General features: G+C 45.2%; 2 protein-coding genes across 3 annotated transcripts in view; both read right to left on the bottom strand.

Annotated features, from left to right (window-relative positions):
* The window catches only part of UBE2E1 (ubiquitin conjugating enzyme E2 E1), a 78,938-nt gene extending 70,909 nt beyond the window's left edge, over window positions 1–8,029 (bottom strand). For both annotated transcript variants that reach the window (XM_021071421.2, XM_084987227.1), the window contains exons 1-3: window positions 7,898–8,029; window positions 6,636–6,820; window positions 2,568–2,618 (exon numbers count right to left, since the gene is read on the bottom strand). In XM_021071421.2, the coding sequence (XP_020927080.1) occupies window positions 2,568–2,618; window positions 6,636–6,787 (203 nt within the window). In that variant the 5' untranslated portion in view covers window positions 6,788–6,820; window positions 7,898–8,029. The remainder of the gene's footprint in view (window positions 1–2,567; window positions 2,619–6,635; window positions 6,821–7,897) is intronic.
* Window positions 6,853–7,816, bottom strand: LOC146397214 (uncharacterized). Its single transcript, XM_084987226.1, has one exon. It carries the CDS (start codon window positions 7,729–7,731, stop codon window positions 7,000–7,002), a length of 732 nt encoding a protein of 243 aa, XP_084843352.1. The 5' UTR covers window positions 7,732–7,816; the 3' UTR covers window positions 6,853–6,999.
* Window positions 8,030–17,353: the final 9,324 nt, after the last annotated feature.

Below are 17,353 nucleotides of genomic sequence, written 5' to 3'. Positions count from 1 at the left end.
GGGATCGAACCCAAAACCTCATGGTTCCTAGTCGGATTCATTAACCACTGTGCCACGAAAGGATCTCCGAAAGACAATTATTTAACTCAAAACATAATTTATAGTTAATGAAATTACAATTTCATAAGAACCAAGCTATCACGCTTTCATGCTGGTAACATTAAAAAATTATTAAAAGTAAACATGCATACATTCAATATATCATTTAATTTACACATTTTAATTGGAAGCTAACTTTAAAAAGTATCCCCAAATTATCCATTTCCATCTCAAATGATAATACACATTAAAATATTAAAAAATCCACTCCTATAAGGTACCAACACAAAACATTAAACTCATTTAAGTTAGCTCAATACTGCGGCTACTGTCAGTAACACTAGTAAGCCAGCCAAAAGTAGAAACTGCAGGTTGTACTACTTAAGCAGCTCTACTGAAAAAAAAAATTGCCTTTAGAAAATAAAGCAGATTTTTCTTTTAAAAGCCAATATGATATACATTCCTCATGGAAGATAAAAATGCCTGGTGTTTCCTCTGAAATTGATGTATTTTTTCAAAATGTTTTAAGTATGTCCAAGTTTGTCTCCCTACCACCAACCACTCAGTATCCATCCAGGTTAGCGCTTCACCTGACCCACGGGATTTTTCAGGAATAAGAAGTTCTACATGTTCAGCAACACAAATCTGTGACACATGAACTCGGCTAAAATGGTATGAAAGCAAAGTGTACTTATCTGATTTTTAAAAAGTGATTAATCCCATGAAAACCTCCAAATTGTTTACAATTTTAAATTTGACTGCACTTACAAATAAGGCAGTTATGTTTTGATCAATGTTATTAGTTTTGAAACTGTGCTTTAAAAACTTGGTAATTTGAGGAGTTCCTGTTGTGGCTCAGTGGTTAACGAATCCAACTAGGAACCATGAGATTGCGGTTCGATCCCTGGCTTTGCTCAGTGGGTCAGGATCCCGCGTTGCCGTGAGCTGTGGTGTAAGGTTGCAGAAGCAGCTCAGATGCCACGTTGCTGTGGTTGTGGTATAGGCCAGGGGCTACAGCTCCAATTAGACCCCTAGCCTAGGAATCTCCATATGCCGTGGGTGTGGCCCTAGAAAACACAAAAAGACAAAAAACAAAAAACAAAAAAACTTGGTAATTTGATAAGCTAAAGATGCCTGAACTCACAAGAGACTCACATAGAAGAGACACTACAGTGAACGGGGCAACAACTACACAGCACACAGATCTACCCCAGGGAGGACCCATGCCCTCTACACAACCAACCAGGGGAAGAACAGGCCTCCATCAGAACCATGACTCCACTAAAATAAAAAAGGAAAACATCACAGCCCTAAGCCTTAGTCATTTCTCCACTGCCCAGAAAAACAATCTGAAAAGATTCTTAGCATCCATGAGAGAAATCCTCCAGAATGATTAAGTGGTTACTAACTACGGTTTAAGAGCATTTCAAACGAAAAATGATTGACTTTTTTTTACAAGCAGGACAAAACTTTACCAAAGAGCATCCCACAACTGACCGACATTAAGACGGCAATATTAAAGTTTCAAAAGTTTTGAAAGTTCAGTGTTAATAAGCAAAATATTTCATTTAGCTTTTCAACCTGAGTATTTCCACAGGCTCATTTTAAATTCTGGGTATAACCACTGAATGAATACCCTTTTGTCACTAAGAACTTCTACCTCTACTTCTAAGTTTAGTTCACTTCTAAAATCTCACATCCCATTCCAATGTCAATCCTGAGAAGTGAGAATTAGGTTAACTATTGTACAACTATGGGAGTAATAGAACTGAACAATTAATCTCTAGCAAAAGGCTCTATTGTAACATACAAGTCCATCCTCACTTCATTGTTGATTTAGTAAAATCATCAAGTTTTCCACCTTGACTCAACAGCAGCCAATTAAATAAAATCATCAACAAATCTTTCAAACGTTGGTATCAATTTATTCTGAAGCTGAAACACACGTGTGTATACAGTCTGAGTAAAGCAATTTCAAGGAGAAACATCCCTATGGAAGAGCATAAATCTGTAAAATAATCTAAAGCAAAACCTTTTTATCAAAACCACAAATTATTTCCTGAACTGGTCTGCCCAAAGTCCAACACAAAATATATACAAAATATGTTTGACTCTATGCTCTACTAGTTTAGTAGAGAGCCTGAATAACAGATTAAGTTAATGAAGCAACTTTCTAAACTAAAACGTGCCTAAGTATCTTTTAAAAGGTTTTAACATTATGCTTAATGTCCTATCAAAGATCCATGACTAGGGGGGATACACCTTTGAATTCATTTTATAGTTTTGTTTCGTGTATGTAAAAGTGTCCACTCCAAATAAAATCCATTACTTCTCTCCAACACATTACTGAAATGGTCAGAGGCTCAGCAAAACACCATACTCAAGTTATCAAACGTCAGCTGTTAACTTACGTTAGCACCCAAACAAGCATTAACCGAAGAACAAAAACCAAAGTTTATAATAAGAAAAACACTAAAAGTTTAAAAAGAAAGGAAAAAAAAAAAAAAAAAAAAGGAAAGGGACCTCACCTGCAGTTAGGAGGCGGGTCTAAAGTGATGTCTGCCAATTCCTTCTGAATCCTGCAGAGAGAGGACAGGGAAAGACATTAAGACGTGGGCGGCCTCCACCCGCAGGCAGATGAGCCCAGCCGCCCGCAACCAGGAAGAAAGAACCTTCCCACTACCCCACCCAGGAAGAGTCCCGCCTCCCGCCCTGGGCCTCGTCAACCTCCAGGCATAGGTTCGAATCCCGACTCGCACATGAGGGCACTGGTGTTTCTCTAAGTTTTCCATTGAGCAAATCATTTTGAAGCTCCTCACTCGCCGCTAGTTTCCCAAATTGTATCAGAAGGGTGGGGCGCGCGCCGTCCACCTCGTACGGAGGACTCAGAACCTGGGGTGGGGAAGTCGCACCCTCCCCAGCCCCACCCCCGCACCTAGGGTTGTCCGCTCCCGCCACACCCCCCACGGCCGAGCCCTTCCCCAGGCCACCCCGCTACCTTGGACGTCCGTCCGCACCCCCCGCGAAGAGTACCCCCCCCCACCGGCAGCCCGCGTCCCGGGGGACGAAGCCAACATGGCCGCTCCCCGCGGGGCCCCGCGGACGCTGAGGATCTGCCGCCGTCGGAGTAGGAGCGGAGCAGGCGGGTCGCCCCGGGCCGCCATCTGGCCCCCGCCCCACCCCGCGCCGAAGTTTCCAGCAGGCCGGCTCCGGGACCCGGACCCCGCAGCCAGCCCCTCCGCGTCCGGCCCGGACACCCGCGCCAGCGGCCCGCACAGGTGCACCAGCCGCCCGCTCGGCTCGGACTCCCGGCCCACCTGCCCGACCTGCTCTCTCCAGCACCCCCTCTCTCTTCCCTCGGGTCTGCCCCAGCCTTCTGCACCCCACACTGACACAGAACGCGGGATCCACCCCCCTCCCCATTTCCTATCTCCGCACCAACCCACGGCTTCACAAAGCGCCCATCCCCCACCCCTAGGCCGACGCCACCAGGCAGTTCACACCAAGCCCTGGCCTTTGTCTTCAGCTTACCTAGGCGCTTAGAGCATCGATTAATACGACAAAGTTTGAGGCCTTTAAACCTCTTCCACCTTCTAAACGGTGCCTTCTATTTTTATAACCTTTCCTGCTCTTATCATATTAAGCCCTAAAGGGCTATGTTACAACTTAAAAATCTCACAGAGGCAGCACGGTAGTTTAAAAAAAAAAAAAAAAAAAAACCATCACGTACACACATACATCCTAAAAGCAATCGATCGCAATGGAAGCTTTTCTCTTTCCAAAGGTTTTCTGGATTAGGAAGACAGGCTGACAGGATAGGATGGGGAATAGGTTTTAGGAGGCACTGTTTTTTCCATTTTTAAGATAAATTTACTAAGATTGCGGTAGTGATTCAGGAAGCTCTTTAAACTTTCGTATCAGAGGACATCTCCTGTCCCATACAAACCTGGTCAACTTTAGAATGGGGTTTGCTCACTGACATCTACTTATCTATGTCCTGCTCAATTCTATTTTCAGTCTGAAATATTCGAATCCCTACTGTTCACCTCATTACTGTGTGTTAGACTAAAAGTTTGGACACTGGTTTCCTGATACTTAACCTGCACCTACTAGAATGACTTTGTATGTTAAGACCTATGTACCTACATGGGCAAAAATATCCTCCCCCTGAGCAACCTGTATAAAAATACATACTGACTTCACGTCTCCTTCTTAACCCAAGCTCTCCTATAAAGTGTTCACTGTAAAGGTAGTTGCTTCTTTAATACCTAAAAAGTGTAATACCAGAGAGCTTTATCCACTTCATCTCTACAACTAAGATTTGCATTTCTAGAGAACTGGTACAAAATTTTTAAGAGTAACCCACACATATGTTCCACAGAGTAATCCTTGTCCAGACCACCCACAAAAGTGGCTTTCCTCTACCCATGGACTAGAAACCAATATGCAGTTTCCAATATGCAGTTAGGTAATCTTCCATCTGCCAGCTGAGGCTTCTTTTTCATCCCATCTCCTGAAACATGTGCCTTTTCAAATTCTATGGGGAACGCCTACCTTCCAAATCAGTCTAATTCCCAGAGCAGGGTCGGTAGGATCCCTTTTCCCCTTATTCATTCCAGGATACACCATCCCTCTCCATTTTTCACCTCACTATTAACCATTACACTAACTTTACATTAACAGCCACTCTTTCAGATTCCCAGGAAAGTAAAGCTGATGTTAACTTTATAGGTACAATTACGGTCGGTCGGCAGCTTCTCACCTTTTTTTTTTTCCACCTACCATCTCTTTCCCCTGCATTTCCAAATGAGTTTTTAACCCCCCTAGAGTAAATGGACAAATTGTATCTAATGATAAATCCCCCTCTGTAATTTGCTGACACAAAGCAGACTAATATTTGACACCTGTGCATCATCCCCAAATATATTCATGTACACCAGAGATATCCAGCAAAATATAAAAATACTAATGACCTAAAAGCAAATATTCCACCTTAGGTCAGCTTGGATAAGGAGTTTAGATGCTGGGAAGGAGTTGGGAGGAAGATTAAGGAAGGCCCCATCCAAAGTGGGCAGGAGTAGATGCCAGGTTCTGAAAGACACAGCACAGGGCTAAACAAAAAGGACCAGTTAGGACTTCCATAAAGTTGAGGTGCAATCAAACTAACCCCTGAAACCAAGAACAATCTTACCAAAGGATCTTGCCACTTAACTCTACACCTCTCCACTATTTAAAATAAGCGCAAGTCATCCCTTCATCCTCCTAGGGTGAGGTCACCAAAACACCGTACCAACCTTCCAAATTTCAAGTCAGGGAGAGTAACAGGACAAACTTTCAAACTCTATTTGGCACACTACTCAGTGAAGAGATTTAAAGCATCAAGTTCCCTTTTACTTTACATTGTTTTAATAAAGGTATCTCGGCGTTCCCCTCAGGGGCTCAGCGGAATCATATCTGACTAGCATCCATGAGGACACAGGTCTAATCCCTGGCCTCCTTCAGTTCATTAAGGACCTGCTCCGTTCCCTCCTTCCTGTGGCTATGGTGAATGGACCCCTAGCCTAGGAACCTCCATATGCCAAGGGTGGGGCCCTAAAAAAAAAAAAAAGAAAGAACAGTAAAAAGAAAAAAAGAAAGGTATCTCCAGCTAACCCACCATTTGGATTCCTTACTGTCTTTCTGGTTTGCCACCTTAAAGTTTAATGACTCTACAACCGACAGCAGGATTTATAAACTATAGGGGTTCCCAGGAATCTACTATAGATTACTTTAAGGGTCATGGGAATCAGAGGACACTACTGAAGGATAATGGAGGTTAAAAAGTAGCTTCTTCCAGAGACATAAGAGGAAGAGAGCAAAGAAAAAGAACCACTGCTTGAATTCAACTTAAAAATCAACAATGAAATACCATGAAAAAAATTTGAGTTTCCCTGAAATTTGGTAAATTGAGGTTCTCAAAGAGAACAACAAAGAATCCCCAAAATAGCCTAGAATAGCCATTTTACATCACCTATTGATTCATTCACTTGCCTCAACTCTCTAAATCTAAAAAATCTCTTTAAATTCCATCCGAAAACATCTATCTCTACCCATTAGAGTTTTTACTCTGCCAAAATGAGTTATTTATTCCTCATGCAATCTGTGGAGAAAGCTCTATTCAAAACAGTTCATAAGTGCAACAGGTGAGAAGTAAGACGGTAATAGAATTCATTGTGATAGAACTGTCTGGGTAGGTATTAGTAAGAAGTGGGATGACAGCCTTGAGAAGGGTCACAGATTAGTGATTAACAGGACAAGTAATGTGAAATCAGATTCGGTGGTCACTAATAATAGTAATGAAAATTCTTACAAACTTCAGCAAGATATGGGAGAGGCAAGCCACAACAGCTGCATGTGGACAGTGATTAAAAGAAAAAACAGAAGAAGGCACCGAGAAAAACAATTAGGGCCTCCAAGGCCCCTTTTCTCCTCTTTAAGAACATATAAACCATGAGGAGCGGTTAAGCTACCCTCATGGAGGCAGACCAAATGCAGCAAGAGGCAGTTTGGGAAATAGGAAGCCTGCTGGGGGTGGGGGTGGGGAGGGGGTACCGTACCTCTTGGCGCTGGTGGAGAGGAGTTTGGAGTTTTTGCTCATGCTGACTTTACTCTCCTTCTTCTTGGGGGTGTTTGTTTCTTTCTCGGTTTGCTGGTTGGAGGACGAAGATGAGGAGGAGCTGGTGCTGGCCCTCGAATCGTCATCCGACATAGCGAACCCCCCACCCCACCCCGCAAACAGCCCCTGCAGGGGGAGGGAAACAAAACAGAAACACAAACCATGCAGCCAGTGTAAATAAGGAACTCGGGCGCTGTCAGGAGGGCTTCGGCCGGGGGTGCACCCAGCCGCCCACCGCCCTCCACTCGCTTTTCAAAGTCTTCGGGCCCATCATGGCTTTTGCAAATTGGACGCGGCTTGTTTGTTTATTCGGGGCCCCATGTGGGGGACGTGGTGGGAAAACGGTTGGGAGGGCAGAGAGCAGCCCCTCCCTCGCCCCCCGGGGCTCCCCTCCGGGCGGGGAGAGGAGCAGCCGGCGGGCGGGGGTGCGGGGCGCCCGGCCGGGGCGGGCAGGGAAGGTCCCGGCGGCCAGCCGGCCTCGGGCTGTTTTCGGCGGCTTTCCGGGGGTCGTAGGGGAGCTGGGGGCCAGCCGCCGAGTTTGGCGAGGTCAGGAGGAGAGGAGGGCGGAGAGGAGTAAGAGAGGAAGCCGAAACGGGGGGACGGAGGCGGGCAGCGGGGGCCCGCGTGGGGGAAGGGAGAGGCCGGAGGGGGGTAGGAGCGACGAGGCCCGAGGCCCCCGCCGCGCCCCGACGCCCCTTGCCAGCCAGCCCCCGGACCGTGCGGGTCGGGTCTGCGCGGCCCGGGCGGGGGTCCCAGGCACACGCCCGATCGGCACCCCGGGTGGGGGCGGGGGTGAGGGGGGGACTCGGCCTCCTCTGCTGAGGAATAACAATGAGCCCGTGCGCCCCGGAGGGGTTAATCCCCACGGGCCCCCGCCCCAGGGGAAAACGGGGCTCCCCGCCTCCCCTCCCCCGTTCCCGGCCCCTCGGCGGCCAGCGGGGGGCTCCCGGGGCAGCGCTGACAGTTCGAGCCCTAGTGCCCCCCCGCCCCCGACGCGGGCGGCCCCGCACCCCACGCGGCCCGGGGGCCCTGCCCATCCCCCGCGGGCGGGCCCGGACCCCCGGAGCTCCCTAGCCCCTCTCCGCGCCCCCGGCCCCGTGCCCGGCGGCCCGGGCGGCGCGGGTCGGGGGCGGCGGCGAGGGGTGTCCCCGAAGCCCGGCGGCGCGGCCGGGGGGCGGCAGGCGGCGGGGGGGATCCCCGTACCTCTCTTTGTGTCTGGCTGCTCCGTGCCGCCGCGGCGGCTGCTGCTGCGGCTGCGGCTGGGCCTGGCCACTCGTGTCTCTCTCGCTGGGAGAGAAGCGGAAGTGCAGCAACAGCAACTATTAAACAGGCAATGGCTTCCCCCAGCCACACACGCTCGCACACACACTCCTCCTCCCCCTCCCCCACCCCGTCCGGCCGGTCCCACCCACCCGCGCTCCCCTCCCCGGGCACACCTCCGGGGGGGCGCCAGGAGCACCCGGGGACCCCGGGAAGCCCGGCCCCTCCCCGCCCCACCCCCACCCCGGCGCCTCGTCGGGACGCGGGGCCAGGGGGCAAGGGCTGTGAATTTTCTCCGGAGGAGTCTGGGGGACCCCTGGATCCTGGGCTGAAGAGGGGAAGCCGTCCCGAGACTGGGGGCGCTGGGAACTGTCGGGAATAGGGCGACCGCGAGGGGAAGTTCTTACCAAAAGGGCTTTGGGAAAGCGGGGGCAGTTTGGTAAAAAAGATGGTAATCTGGTGCCAGGACTTTGGACTAGTGAATACCGAGGGAACTCCTCCTAAAAAGTGATCAGTTTAAGGGAGAAAGAAAGAAATCCCACAACAGGGTTTCCTTTGGGCTGACCCTGGCTTCCCCCTCTGGCAATTTACCTGCTAGGAGCAGAGGTCGGTTTAGGCACGCCTGTGAGAAAATCCCAAGATTGGAGTTTTCTGCTCAGGCACGTGCAATTTTACAATTTTCGATTCTTCCAGTCACTTTTTATAGAAAGAAGTGTTTTATAAAAGTGATACAGTGGATTTCGTGACAGGTAAAACCAACCAACGTCTAAGAGGCTTTCTAATGTGAGAAATCAATGGGAATAAACCCTCTACTACTGAATTAGACTGGATTTAGAATTTTTGCTGTCGGAAATTATATTAAAAGTTTTGAGGACGGCTGCAGCTTCTTCAGCGACAATATAAATGCTATTCAAATCATAAGATTTTAATAATAATCCCTCTAATTCTTCGGAACTCTTCTTTATTTATCGTGTTTACCAAGATTAATTTTTTTTAGTTAAGCCATCAAATTACAATTCAGTTTCTCACTTATTTGTCATTTCAGTTGCAGGAAACTGAAGAGATATGTGTAGTGTAACATATACTAGGTGTGGTACACTAAGCAACTGCCCAGATTTCCCTGGGCCACTCTAAATTATCCCAAACTGCCATCCTTTTCCATAGCAACAGTGTGGCTTCATTTACCACCGGACAACAGAAGACATAAAGCCAGTGGCATATCCAACTAACCAGGAAAACAAGCATTCTTACCACCCACCTAAACCTCTTCTAGTCCTCAACATGAAACTCCAACTTTTTTAAGAGTCATAAAGTAATCGTGCAGACTTCTTGCTCAGTCCTTTCCGGGAAACCTGTATCTGTCTACTTGCAGAAATTGTCATAGACCTGAGGGGTCCAAAAACTGGGAAAAAACCACTTCAGTCATCATTTCAGCCTCCAGCCTCCTACCTCCAGACAGAGCTATCCCTCAATCACTCAAATGTCTAGAAATTTTGAAAAGATCCTGGAGGTGAGAGTTTGATTTCAAGAATCCTGGTAGACAATACAAAACAAACAAAAAAAACCTCCTTAAACCAGGTTGTATACTTTTTGTCCTTCTGATGATAAAGACATAAATTCAAGAGAAAACAACAAGCAAGCCTGAAATAAACTCAGATGGGACGACAAAAATAATCTAAAGACTGTTATAAAAATGGAGACTTCCTCTTACAAAAATTTGGGTTCCTGATACTTACAAATACTTTTCTACAGGATGAGCACAACCAGGAAAAATTCATGTATGATGAAGACAAGAGCTGGCAGAGAATACAGGAAAATAAAAGGTTAAATTTGCTGATGTGACTGGGACGGTGGGCGAATTTTTTTCTTTAATTTTGGTTTGCATAAATCGTACACTTGGATACTAATTAAAATAAATCTTTTTTAAAAATTGAACATAGTATGTTGTGTTTCATCCTTGATGCTTGGATTGGACTGGTCCCTGAAGAAATAAATCACACGAGGCAAGGGCTCCCCCTCTATAGGGAAGTGCTTTCCCAACCACCAGTCTGGAGGGACACTACCCCTCTTTTGTGTACTAGTTCTTTCTTATCTCTAACCCTGGTTAGTGCTTTATGGTTTGGGAATGACCTACTGAAGGGGAAATAAAAACTTCAAAATGTTTAGAAAAGCATCCACTGCTCTCAAAAGACTATTCCTTATGTCAGATTATTTTAAATATACAGTTGTCTCAGTTATAAAGAAATAATAATTCCTTTCTAATCTTCTTCTGGTTATTAGCTACAAGGCCTAAGGAGCTAAACTGACCTAAGCCTCACTTTCCTCATCTGTGAAGGGCAATACCTGCGCTGACTGGCCGGTTTTAAGGAGGATCAAATGTATATCTATAATATGGTTTATTAACTGTTATGCAAAGTCAAGTATTAATCATCCCACCCTGATCCCAATTCTCAGGAATTTTATTAGGACACAGCATGTTTATGGCTAGAATTGAGGACAATATAAGAAGCCTCCTAAGAGAAAGATAGGGTCAAAGAATCAAAGGATTTTAGTTACTAGAAAGGGCCTAAGATATCAAATGCCTCATTTTACAGGTGAAAAAATTAAGGCAAAGAAAGCCACTGTGGGAGTTCCCATCTCTGCTCAGCAGGTTAACGAACCCGACTAGTATCCATGAGGACTCAGGTTTGATCTCTGGCCTTGCTCAGTGGGTTAAGGATCTAGCGTTGCCAAGAGCTGTGGTGTAGGTCACAGATGTGGCTGGGGCTGGGATCCCGAGTTGCTGTGGCTGTGGTGTAGGCCGGCAGCAGTAGCTCCAATTCGACCCTCTAGCCCTGGAAATTTCATATGCCGAGGGTTTGGCCCAAAAGACAAAAAATAAAAAAGATAAATAAAGAAAGCCAGTGTGTCTTGTCCAAGGTCAAGCAGTAAGTCAGTGGCAGAACTGTAGCTGTGGCCCATGATGCCCACAGAGGATTTTGCCAGTTTGAGATTTATCGGGGTATGGGGAAAAATCTCAGTTACACTGAAGAAAATATGTTAAATAGAAAAGAACTCTGGTAATGTTTTCAAGAGCATTTTAACAATCAAGACAGAAAAGTGGAGAAAACGGAAGCAAGTGAAAGAAATCACTGATTTTGTAGCATTTACTTGAACCACTTAATGACCACTATTGAAGTTTTCTACTCCCCATTCTGAAAATAATTCTTATTATTTCATATTTATGGGTCTATTTTAAGTACGTAATACATTCTGGCACTACATTATCCTGAAGAAACCCAAGTGTAAGCCACGAAAATAGCCCTCTGCCCCTCCCCCAACTCTGTGGTAGAGGACAAGCAAATGCGCATATATAGTGGCTGCTTTGATAGGAATGTTCAATCTACATTTAAAAGACACTTTCAGCCACCCAGCCCATGTGACGCGACACTGTGACTTCCCTGGGCTTCGGAACCCACCCGTGGGCTCCAGTTTGGGTTAATGCCTATTCCTGACTTGCTGGATGATCCAATTTTCTCCCTCAAGCCCTCTTTAAAATATCAAGTACATTTCAGTAAAAGCTCTCGAAGATCAAGGTGTTGACCTGTTCCTAGGAGGTGAAATGACACAGTTGATTGAAGAGAAAGAGACCCCGTCTAAACTTTGAGCACCCAATTTTTTGGCCTGTTGCTTACACTGCACTTCAAATATTTCGTAAGGGTGGCCATTCTCTTTGGCCAAGTTCACATCCAAAGAATTGTCAAGCAAACGAACATTTGTTAATTCGGTTTTTAAAAAGTTACCTTACGGCTGGATAGAAAGGAATTCCTTTTTTTTTTTTTTTTTTTTTGACCCTTAAGTTTGGAATGTAGAAAGAATTTCTATAAAGCTTTTCTGAAAAGATGGGCTCACTGTGGATTTCAGTCCACTTGTTTTATTTTACGATGCGCCTTTGCCTGAAAAAGCCATTCCTTATACAGAAGGATAAGGAAGGTTTAACAAAGAAGGGGCAATTCCATGAAGCCTAATGAGATCTGGGGCTTTGATCTTCAATTCAGGTGGTTTTTCCAACAAACAAAAAAATAGAAAAACAAAAAACATTGATCCCTTTGAAGGACCCTAAGCATTGTCAGACTGTTTTGGTTCTGAATGTTGCTATCACGAAGCTAGGACAGAGCTAACTTATTTTTTCTACCACATGGAGGCATTGAACAACCATGTGATTTTCAAAATTTACCAAGATGTGATAAGAGTCTAAAGCTTTCTCTCCGGCAAGGGCAAAAAGGTGGTTTGATGTCAACACATGGAGGAAAGCATTCTCCATTTGTAAATCAGCATCTCCTCTGAGGGGCCTATTCTCTAAACTAGCCTTCAGCCTCCTATACATTGATAACAAAAGGACAAAACTGCATTCAAATAATAGATTGCAGCTTGAGTAGTTTGGTTCATTGTCTCCGAAACTTTTTCTTTCTTTCTTTTTGGCCACACCTTCTGCATGCGGAAGTTCCTAGGGCCAGGGATTGAACCCCAGCCGAAGCAGTAACAGCTCTGGGTCCTTAACCCCTAGGCCACCAGGGAATTCATCCGAAAACTTTTCTTGAACTTAACACTTTTTCAGGTTACTGAAATTGGGAGGAATGAAATAGTAGGGAAAATTACTTTTATTTCACGCTTTTTTTTTTTTTAGCTGCACTTACAGTACACAGAAATTCCAGGGCCAGGGATTGAACCCTCATCATAGCAAGCCACAGCAGTGACAACACCAGATCAGCAACCTGCTAAGCCACATGAAAACTCCTTTTTCAGACTCTTAATTATCTATTGGGAAACTTGAAAAAAAAAGTATCAACTTCCCACAGTTCCATGATGTGACAAATCTATAGTTGAGGATTCAGTTTCGAATCCAAAATTCACCTCCATAATTGCAAACCCCAGAAGCAATGGGCAGGAATGAGACCATTCTCAACTTGCTAAGCCTACTTGATGAGTTCTGTCTTTGCAGCAGATAGTACTCTTGTCTCAGCCCCAAAGTAATTAATCAACAAATATGTATTAAGTGTACTGTGTATACTAAGCACAGTGCGGGGTGCTGTGGCAGAAGTAAAGTCTGAGGCGTACTCTCTGGCCTCCAGCAAAGGTCAGGGGAGAGGAGGTTATATAGCTGAGCCTCAAACAAGTAGGATTTGGATTGAAGGAAAAGCTTTATAAGGCATTGAAATGACATTTTAAAAGATATTGAAAATGTCAGGCATTTTATTTATTACTATTATTTTAAAACATAAATATATGTGTAGGAGTTCCTGTTGTGGCTCAGTGGTTAACAAACCTGACTAGAATCCATGAGGCCCTGGGTTTGCTCCCCGGCCTTGCTCAGTGGGTTACGCATCTGGTGTTGCTGTGGCTGTGGTGTAGGCCAGCAGCTACAGCTCCAATTCAGCCCCTAGCCTGGGAACCTCTATATGCCTCAGGTATGGACCTAAAAAGACAAAAGACAAATAAACAAAATAAATAAATAAATAAATATATGTGTTAACAAACAGAAATTTTGTTTATTAAAATCTTTTTATTTTGCTAAAAATTAAGAGGATTTCCCTGGTGGCTTAGCAGTTAAGGACCCAGCGTTGTAACCATTGTGGTTTGGGTCACTGCTGTGGCGAGGGTTTGATCCCTGACCTGGAAATTTCCACATGCCACAGGTGTGGCCAAAAAAAATAAATAAATAAAAAATAAAAGAAAGAAACTGGGCTTTGTTCTTCAAAAATGTCACTGGCATGAAAGACAAAGACAAATGGAGATTCCAGATTAAAGGCTACTACAGAAGCACAAGAACTAAATGTAATAATATATGATCCTGGAACAGATCTTGCACTGGATGAGAAAAAAAAAATTATAAAGACATTAATTGGGTCAATTGAAAAAATTAGAGTATGGGTGATAGATTAGATAAATGTATTGTATCTACTATGTTCAATGTCCTGAGGTTGACAACTGTTCTGAGGATATTCTTGTTTTTAGGACATACACCATGAAAAACATTAAGGGGTAAAGAGGCATGATATCTGACTATTGTAATAGCTCAGAGAAATAGCTAACAATATGTGGGGGTGGGGAGAGGGAGGGAAAGAGGGAAAGGAAGATAAGGAATGTGCCTATATGTTACAAATGGTGAATCTGGGTAAAGGATGGATGGATGGATGTTGGCTACATCAGTCATTCCTGTGACTTTCCTGTACATTTGGAGGAAAAACGTGTGGTGACTCAGAGGGAGTGAAACGGAGGAGATGGAGGAGGCAGTGTGAACCCATCGCCTGTCTCTGCATTGTTTCACTTCTTAAAACACCTGTGCCTTCCCTGATTATGTTTTAAAAATCTAACCGCTAAAGCTGTAAAGAACAAGCAACAAAAATATGGAAGCAAGAAGTGATTAGAGAGACCAGGCATAGATGAATTTGTTTGAAGGACTAAGAAAAGCGAGTAGCAGCTGGACGTGGGGAAAGTGGGCATCTTGAGTTTGCAGAGGGCTGAGAAGCCTGGATTTCATTACAGGATAAAAGTACAAGAAAAAGACATTAGAGGCATTTTAGCCTACGGGGTATTTTCAGAAGATTAGTTTGATAGGAAAGCTGGGAAAGAGAGGAAGAAGTCAGGAAGCCAGGAGGAAGCCACTGGAGGAGTCTGGGCTTAGGGAAGCAGTTCCTAATTCCTAATTCTCCACGCTCATTTTAATGAATCACTGTGTAATGCTGAAGCGCTGGGAATTTAAATCCCGTGATAGCAGAGAACATGTCTGCTTAGACCTCTTCGAGAACTACAACAGTGCTTGGCATTGAGCAGGCATGCAATAAACGATTAAAGAAGGCAAGGAATGACATCATTCTTGTGTTCAACCGTGCCATTTTCCCCTTTCCCACATCATTCACCTGTGCATGATACATCATCGAGCCATTGATGAGGGACATGTGGGGTCTGTGTTACTGTCCCCAGGGCAAGCATGAATGACCCCAGGATGAGGCTGGAAGCCGCTCCTAGCCCTGCAACATAGAAGGGAATCCCAGCCTTGACATTGGTGTTGGAGAGTTCCAAATTGGAAGAGCCCTACAGATTATCATCGAATGTGCCCTGTTTTATTAACAGACGAGGAAGCTCAGGTCCCTGTGCAAGGTGAGGTTTCTGAGGTCAGGTGACCAGATAGCAGCAGAACCAAGACCTTGCCCTTGGAGGAATCAAAGTGGACTCTGGGGACCTGTGGAATCCACATCTCCACACCTCAAACATGGAGTGGCAGCAGGGACTATAGCAGCCAGAGGGGACCTCCAAGGAAGCGAGTGTGCCCTTGTTCTGTCTACCCTGGAGCTGGGCTACAGCATGGTCTTCCACATCCTCTCAGTAGTGGACATCAGGCTGGACACAGATTCCCTCTCCAGCACACACACACACGCATACACACTCACAACCCTTGCCACCTTAATTACACTCACTGAATTGAAGGCAATCCTTAATCTCACGATTAAGTGGGGACACATAAATGCCCACATGACTGAGGATAGACACAAAGATTCCACATGCCCACCCTCATTCCTGACTTAGTCACCTTAAGAAGTTTCTTTAGGAGTTCCCTGGTGGTGCAGTAGATTAAGGATCCAGTGTTGTCACTGAGGGGCTTCCATCGCTGCTGTAACGTGGGTTGGATCCCTGGGCCAGGAACTGCTGCATGCTGCAGGCAAGGCAAAAAAAAGAGAGAGAGAGAGAGGTCTCTTTAGACCATCTTGGTAAGGTAGAAAAACAGGAAAATGATGGGCCATAACCACTTCAGCTTTACAGCTGGGGACATGCACATCACCAGCGGGATCCCCACAGATTCTGAGGGCCTGAACTCTGGGAAAGATCCCTGCCCGGTTTTCCCACCACCTTGTCTTCTGGACTCCTTTACCTTAGTGCAGAGCACAGGGCAGGGCAGTGAGGAGACGAGCAGACTTGGTTCCAGACACACACTGCCTCTGACTAGCAGTGAACTTGGGAAAGTTCTTCAAAGTGCTGAACCTTTGCTTCTGCATAGGTAAAAGTGGGATAATTAAACTAATTTTGGGAGTTCCCTGGTGGATCAGTGGCTTGGGATCGATCCCTGGTCCCAAATTTCTACATGGCCCAAATTAAGAATACTCATTTCATAAGTAAGATTTTGTGAAGGTTAATTGAGAAATGTTTGTAAACTGCTTAGTTCAGGGCCTGGCATGCCCCAAGCTATCATCAGTTGAATCCAAAATATTGTCCTGATCTAATCAGTATTTTTCAAGACTTAATCCAGTGACCTTGGAGTTTCTTTGGCTGTTCTAGGGTTAATAAATTAGATGCACACATGCAGCCAACCCTTTCCGTGTATACTATTTTGTTTCTTGTTTTTTTTTTTTTGCTTTTTAGGATCACACCCATGGCATAGGAAATTCCCAGGCTAGGGTTCAAATTGGAGCTGCAGCTGCAGGCCTACACCACAGCCACGGGCCTACGCCACAGCCACAGCAACACAGGATCTAAGCCAGGTCTGCTACCTACACCAGAGCTCACGGCAATGCCAGATCCTTAACCCAATGAGCAAGGCCAGGGATCTAACCACATCCTCACCGATACTAGTCAGGTTTGTAACCTGTTGAGCCACAACAGGAACTCCCCCTTGTATACTATTTTGCATTCTGTCCTGTTGCTGGGAAAATTCTGAGGGGGGACTCCTATCCCATTCTAACTCCAGCCCAATGCCAGGCCCAGGGAGCCCAGTGGCCACTGCCGATTGTTTGTTACAGTGACAAGAACCTCTGAAAGCCTGAACAAACAGGCAAAGTCAGAAATCATCCGGCTTTGCCCAGAAATATTCCTCTCTCCATGAGTGAGTCACAATGGCCCAAGTGTGTGATGATCTCGCTTAAATTGTTTGCAGAACTGTCAGGTGAAGGATCATTTCAGAGGATTTGTGTCTATTACACGGAATTCATCCTCTCTCTCTTTGGATGGCATGCTAGTCCAGCCTCTTAAAAGTGTGCAATCAAGAGGTCTGAAAGGAAGCTGGAGGTGGGCAAGCTGGAATATTCAAAAAAGTTTAAAATGCGTAGGACTTCTATGGGAAGTCTGTCAATCACAGTATGGACAAGTGTGGAAGATGTTGGTGAAAATGTTTAAAAGTTCCTTACCATGCTTTTTCTCACCTATAAGATTTTCACATTGGATTCCCAGGGGCAATAAAACTATAATAATCAGCACTTTTAGCTTGAAAAGTGGGTTTTTTTGTTTTTTGTTTTTTTTTTGCAACATCTATGAGCTGTTTAGGCTCTATCCAATCTGGGAGAGATTTTTTTTTTTTTTTGGTCTTTTTTAGGGCCACACCTGCAGCATTATGGAAGTTCCTAGGCTAGTGGTCTAATCGGAGCTGTA

The sequence above is a fragment of the Sus scrofa genome, chromosome 13 (assembly GCF_054392235.1).
Source record: "Sus scrofa isolate SSC_HxYL_T2T_F1_AM1 chromosome 13, Sscrofa_HxYL_maternal_Yorkshire_Landrace_v2.0, whole genome shotgun sequence".
Classification (NCBI taxonomy): domain Eukaryota; kingdom Metazoa; phylum Chordata; class Mammalia; order Artiodactyla; family Suidae; genus Sus; species Sus scrofa.
The sequence above is the reverse complement of the archived record's forward strand: the minus strand, read 5'-3'. Positions and strand labels throughout refer to the sequence as shown.